Source organism: Lepidochelys kempii, chromosome 11 (assembly GCF_965140265.1).
Source record: "Lepidochelys kempii isolate rLepKem1 chromosome 11, rLepKem1.hap2, whole genome shotgun sequence".
NCBI lineage: Eukaryota > Metazoa > Chordata > Testudines > Cheloniidae > Lepidochelys > Lepidochelys kempii.
The window spans coordinates 78164572-78170571 of NC_133266.1; the positions used below are offsets into that span (position 1 = coordinate 78164572).

At 50.9% G+C, this 6000-nt stretch overlaps 1 protein-coding gene across 1 annotated transcript in view; it reads right to left on the reverse strand.

The window, feature by feature from the left end:
• FTCD (formimidoyltransferase cyclodeaminase) overlaps window positions 1–5161 on the reverse strand; it is a 38969-nt gene extending 33808 nt beyond the window's left edge. The window contains exon 1 of the mRNA XM_073306928.1: window positions 4986–5161. Within this exon, the coding sequence (XP_073163029.1) occupies window positions 4986–5039 (54 nt within the window). The 5' untranslated portion in view covers window positions 5040–5161. The remainder of the gene's footprint in view (window positions 1–4985) is intronic.
• Window positions 5162–6000: the final 839 nt, after the last annotated feature.

Genomic DNA, 6000 nt, shown 5'->3' on the forward strand with positions numbered 1-6000 from the left:
GACACACTGAAGGGGGTTACTCCCAGGGGTGAGAGCACTGGGCCCGTGAGTCCGTGACACATACATTTTTATGTCAGTGTATGAGATAATTCACTGTTCAATACCCTTGTTGTTGTCCACTTAGAAATATACTGATACCTTTCAAATCAAGTACAAATTCTGGTATACAAGGTCACCTGCATTAAAGAAACAGAGTAACAATATTTTACAGCACGTGCTTTACTCAGGGAAGTTGTTTATGGACTTTCGCAAGACAATCAGATTGTAGGTCATGTGCAACCTGTGTCAGCTCGAAAACTTGGCTCTCTCCCCAACAGAAGTTGGTCCAGTAAAAGATATTACCTCCTCCGCCTTGTGTCAGGAGTGAGGCCCTCAGCTGTGCCTGCTCAGTACCCCTGACACCCTAACGAGCCCGCCAGGCTGCCGGAAGGACTGGCGGAGGAAGCCAGCTGGCCACTTTTTAAATCTAGCAGCAGCAGTAGCTTGCTGGCTGCTCAACGCCCATGGACACTCTGCCTCCCTGGGCTTATCTCTCCAAGCCCTGCTCCTGCTTTGCTCCTCCACCGCTCCAGCCCAGATCCTGCCCTGCGCCCAGCCCTGTGCCCATCCTGTTCCAGCCGTGCTCCTGCCTCAGAGCCAGCCCAGCCCCTGCCTTCCCTGACACCTGGTAAACCGGTTCTGACTCTCGGCTCTGACTCCTGACTCCGACTCTGCCTCCACCCTTGTCTCTGGCATTCAGCCTCCAACCATTAGGCCTGACCGCCTCTGACCTGGTCTGCTGACACCTTGTCTCTTGAATATCCTGGGACTGACATGGCTACAACAACACTGCACGTCTGAAAGGGCAAAACTCCTCTTCGATAGCCAGAGCACATGGGTGCTGAGAATGGCTGGAACTGCCAGTCTGGGAAAGAAGCGAAGGCCCAACCTGAGAGGTGCTAAACATTTGCACTGCCCACAGATGTCAGCAGGAAAGCCTGGCCCCCGTAGGCAGTGGAAGTTGGGGGCTGTCATAAATATAAAGGGAAGGGTAACAACCTTTCTGTATACAGTGCTAGAAAATCCCTCCTGGCCAGAGGCACAACATCCTCTTACCTGTGAAAGGTTAAGAAGCTCAGGTAACCTGGCTGGCACCTGACCAAAAGGACCAATAAGGGGACAAGATACTTTCAAATCTAGGGCGAGGGGGAGGCTTTTGTCTGTCTGTTCTGTGTGCTTGCCGGAGAGAGATCAAGAAAGCAAGCAATCCAACTCCATTAGAATTAGTAAGTACTAGCAAGGAAATGTGTTAGCTTACTTTTGTTTTGGCTTGTGATTTTCTCTGTGCTGAGAGGACGGTGTATTCCTGGTTTTCTTTTTGTAACTTTAAAGTTTTTGCCCAGAGGGAAATCCTCTGTGTTTTAAATCTGATTGCCCTGTGAGATTAGCTTCCCTTCTAATTTTACAGGGGAGCTTCTTTTACCTTTTTTCTTTCTAATAAAATTCTATTTCTTTTAAGAGCCTGACTGATTTCTCTATTGTCCTAAGACCCAGGAGTTTGGGTCTGTGATCACTTTGTAACCAATTGGTTAGGATATTATTCTCAAGCCTCCCCAGGAAAGGGGGTGTAAGGGCTTGTGGGGATATATGGGGGAAATAGGAACTCCAAGTGGTCCTTTCTCTGATTCTTTGTTAAATCACCTGGTGGTGGCAGCGTACCCTCCAAGGGCAAAAAGTTTGTGCCTTGGGGAAGTTTTAACCTAAGCTGCTAGAAATAAGCTTAGGGGGTCTTTCATGCGGGTCCCCACATCTGTACCCTAGAGTTCAGAGTGGGGAGGGAACTTTGACATGGGTACACAGCAGTTCTCCCCATTGGTGCCCACCTGGATAAGGTACAGTGGAACAGTGGTGAGGGAGAGCGTCAGCCGTTGTAAATTCTTATCGCTCGGTCAATGGAACAATGACAATTTACCCCAATTGAGGATCCTACCTCAAAATGTGTGAGCGCACAAGACTAACGTCAATAATAACAATAATCCCTAGCTCACATCTAGCATTTTTCACTGGGAGATCTGAAAATACTTTACAAAGGGAGGGGGGGTTCAGTATCATCACCCCGATTTTACAGGTGGGGAAACTGAGGCACAGAGCTGTGATGTGACCTGTCCAAGCCCACTCAGCAGGTCAGTGGCAAAGCCAGGAACAGAGCCCAGGTCTCCTGTGTCCCAGTCCTGTGCTCTGTTTGCTAGGCCACACTGCTCTGAAAAGAAGCCAGTGTACAAGATGTTACACATGTGACTAAGGAAGTAGAAAAAATGGTCTACTATTGTATGAGCTGCGAATCGGCATGTGATCATGTAACGGAAGACGTACAATGCACAGAGGGTAGGGTTAAAGCTGCAGTCCATTTATTATCATTACTATTACAGTAGTGCCTAGGAGCCCCAGCATTGGCCCACGCCCCCCCCCCGCCCCCGGTGCTAGGTGCTGTACAAACACACACCAAAGAGCTGACAATGTAAGTAATCGGAGCACAAAGCCGGGCACCCAGAGGAAGTGGCGATGAAAGAAGCCGTGTGTGAAAACAACACTCTCAACTGCCTTTTCATAAGATGGGAGCGTACCAAGCTCTAGGGCTGGAACCTTGTGTTGCTGTGGCAACAAGATGCTGTTCTCCGAAAATCCAATCCGCTGATCCAGACAGTCAGATCCCTAACTCAAGCCCAGAGTGTCGCCCGGTGCAGAGTGCAGCGGTGCCTGTTAGGCAGTGCTGCGGCTTGGCGGGAACACATGACTGCTGTCTCCTAGTGGCTGTGGTCTGCTGCGGCTGCTCGTGGCTCCTGGATTGAATGTAAGGTGATGGTTCTGAGCTATAAAGCCCTGCCTGGCCCAGGCCCTGATGCTAGAGAGATGCCTTTCTCTCTGTGCCATGCAGCTACAGCGCTGCTCAGCAGAGGGGCCCTCAGTTTAAAAGAGCGGGGGCTGTTGGTGACGAGTTCTCCCTGGGAGGGGCTGGACTAGCCTAGGGCAGCTGGCCTTCAAGGGGCCTCTGTGTGCACAGACTGCTGCAGAGAGAGGGGTTTGGTGAAGGCTGCTCTGGGGGAGGTGGGGAACAGGCGTTGAGTCTTCTGCTAACAGTTTTATTTCTGGTTTTGAACTTTATGGCGGGGGCACCTAGCGCAATGGCCTGATGCCCCTTTTATACACCTCCAAATACACACATCAGAGCTACACACAAAAGCTATGCTAAAAATACTAACGCCGCAAACTCAAACACTCAAAAGTTCGGAAATGCCAGAAACCAGGCTGCCCGTGGACCCTTAACAGAGCCCCCTGGTGCACACACAGGATTGCACTGCCTTCAATGACATGATCACATGCTATTTTTTCCTCCAGACTCCTGCCTCTTTCGGCGCCCAGGGGAGCGCTAGACGGGGGAGAGACACCCACTCTGCCAGTGGGTTTCACAGATTTTTGCTGGCAGCAGAGGAAGGGTGAGACTCAGAGATCTCAGGCTCTGTGGGGTAGGGGATGGGGGGCGCTGCATATTCTCTAGAGGTCACAGACCCTTCTTCCCCCTCCCCTGAAACCTGTCCTTGTCCCAGGTCCTGCCTTTTCCCCACATCCCAGTTCAATTCTCCGCCCCTAGCCAGTTCCAGTCTCCACTCCTCCGCTCTCCCTCTTCCAGCTCTTTGTGCAAGCTGTCTGGCTCTCCCGTCACTTCCCACCGTCACCCACATTCCACACACCGCTGGCTCCCCATCCCGCCTCAGTGCCCTTCCCCGCTCCGTGTCCCAGTCTCCTCCTCAAAGGGCTGCTCGGCCCTGGGTGGAGCATGCTCAGTGCAGATAGGCATTACAATGCAGGGCAGGCTGCCTGTGGGCAAACTGCGATTTTTCTGTGGCCAAATCAGGGTGGATTTTTAGAGGGATGGCAGAGGCACCTTCCAGACACAATGGCCGGGAACGCCACGTTTCCAGTGCCTTCTCAAACACCGGAGCTCCTCATAAGAAAGGGGTCTGAATTTTTTAACAGGGGCAAACTGGTGTATTTTTCCCTGACCATTTTCTCAGAAATGACTGAACTGTTGGGGATGAAATGTAAAGTCAAACTGAAGAGCAGGCTGAGGACAACACCTGCCGTGGAAAATTTCAGCCCAAACGGTTAAAGTTTGGCAAACTTATAAGCAACTGAATCAGGGTCTTATAATGGGTCCTGCCGGTCCCACCTGTAATTAGCCCTGGGAGCTCCAGGGAGGAGGTGCAGCTGGAACCAGAGGGCAGCAGGAGCGAGCGGCGATTCCAGCTGCTGTTCTTCGAGAAGAGCGGGGCAGTGAGCTTGGCCTTGGGCCTTTCCAGCGCTGGCCGGGCAAAGGCAACCTCCACCAGCAGCAACGGAGCAAAGTCAGGGCGTGGCAAGCACACAAGCCGGCCCCCACTGGAGAACCGGAGCAAGGCTGCTCAGTGCCAAAGCCCCTGGAGCTGGATGGTCTCCTCAGCATCTCCCCATGGCACTGGGGACACTAGCTTGCTCCAGCCAGGAGCTCTCCGGGGGAGGGGGTATGGGATGGCATCCTTGCTCAGCCCCAGCTCGGACGATGTGGGAGCCAAGCCACAGCCACGAGTCTCCCCTTTGGGGCAGCGGAGGTGATGTGGAACAAAGGGCTGTGACATGCGCACCGCAGGGCCTCTCCACACCCCTGGAGCTCAGGGAGTCTCACCCTGGATTCCCGTGGGAGCATTTGAGAAGCGCCGGGGGAGGGGAGGTCATTGGGCCGTGCACCCTGGGGGCCATGCTGTAAGCTGCCGCAGATACTGGTCGGAGGAGCTGTCATCCAAGGACAAGCTACAAGCATTAACTCCAGCCCAAACGCCATCGCTTCGGCCCAGAGGCAATCAACACAAAGCAGCACCCAGGGCAGGTGAAAAGCAAACAAGCCAAGGCCTTGCACACAGTTTATCTCCACAAAGCAAGTCACGCAGCACAGAGAGAACCCAGCCCCTTACCTCTTTGTTATTGCCCTCGGAAAAGTTGGGGACACACTCCACCAGTTTGGACATTGTGCTGGTTTCGTTCCTCCCAGGGGAGTGCCTTGGCCTGGACCACACTGGGTGTTTGCTCTGACCTGTGTGGCTTCAGAAATGAAACTAGAAGTGCAGGAGCCTTATACGGCCTAGCCAGTGACCTTTCCCAATCTCCAGGGTTTCTCATTAACTACCCAAAACTGCAGCCAATAGAAGGAGAGTTGCTTAATTAAACAAATAAGAGGAAACTTTTGGCAGGGAGGCCCATCTGGCCTCTAGTTACTGGCCTGAGTCTACTGTCCGTTATGCTGGTGTCACTCAGGAGTGACACCCCTGCACTCGCGGATCGTTTGTACCTGGAACGTTAATGGTCAAGTCTTGCTCTGTTATAACCTGGGCTTTAGTCTCTGTTGTCAGGCTCTTGTCTGATTCAGCTTCATTAAGAGCAGCCAATATTTATTTATCCATGTAACAGCAGTTCTAAAATACAAATAAAATACAAACATATGTTTTTGTTACAACTGAATAAGACACAAATTATACCCCAATTGATAGGCTATCTTCTGCCCCTCCACTTTTTTTTTTTGCTGATAAATCAACCATAGAAGACACTTTCTTCAGTTGCCCACAATTTATTCTGTGCTCATAATCCTAGACAGAGGTAAGCAAATCCTAGACATAGACATGCAAGGATTTAGTTATACATAGGAACAAAAAGAATCCTGACAACAGTATTGGTCCTTATTACATGGCAAAGGTAGAAATTTTTTTTTGCATTATTAATGATTAAAGGCCAGAAGTGTTTAGTAAATATTTCTGTTCTGTATTTGGGGGGGAAAGCAGATGATGTAATCTCATCCTATGATGACAACATTCTTTCCTTTCCACTATCATTTCCGGGAAATGTCACACAACAACTACTAAAGTCAGACATTTTTAACACAGCAGGTCCAGATAATTTGCATCCAAGAGTTTGAAAAGAGCTGACTGAGGAGCT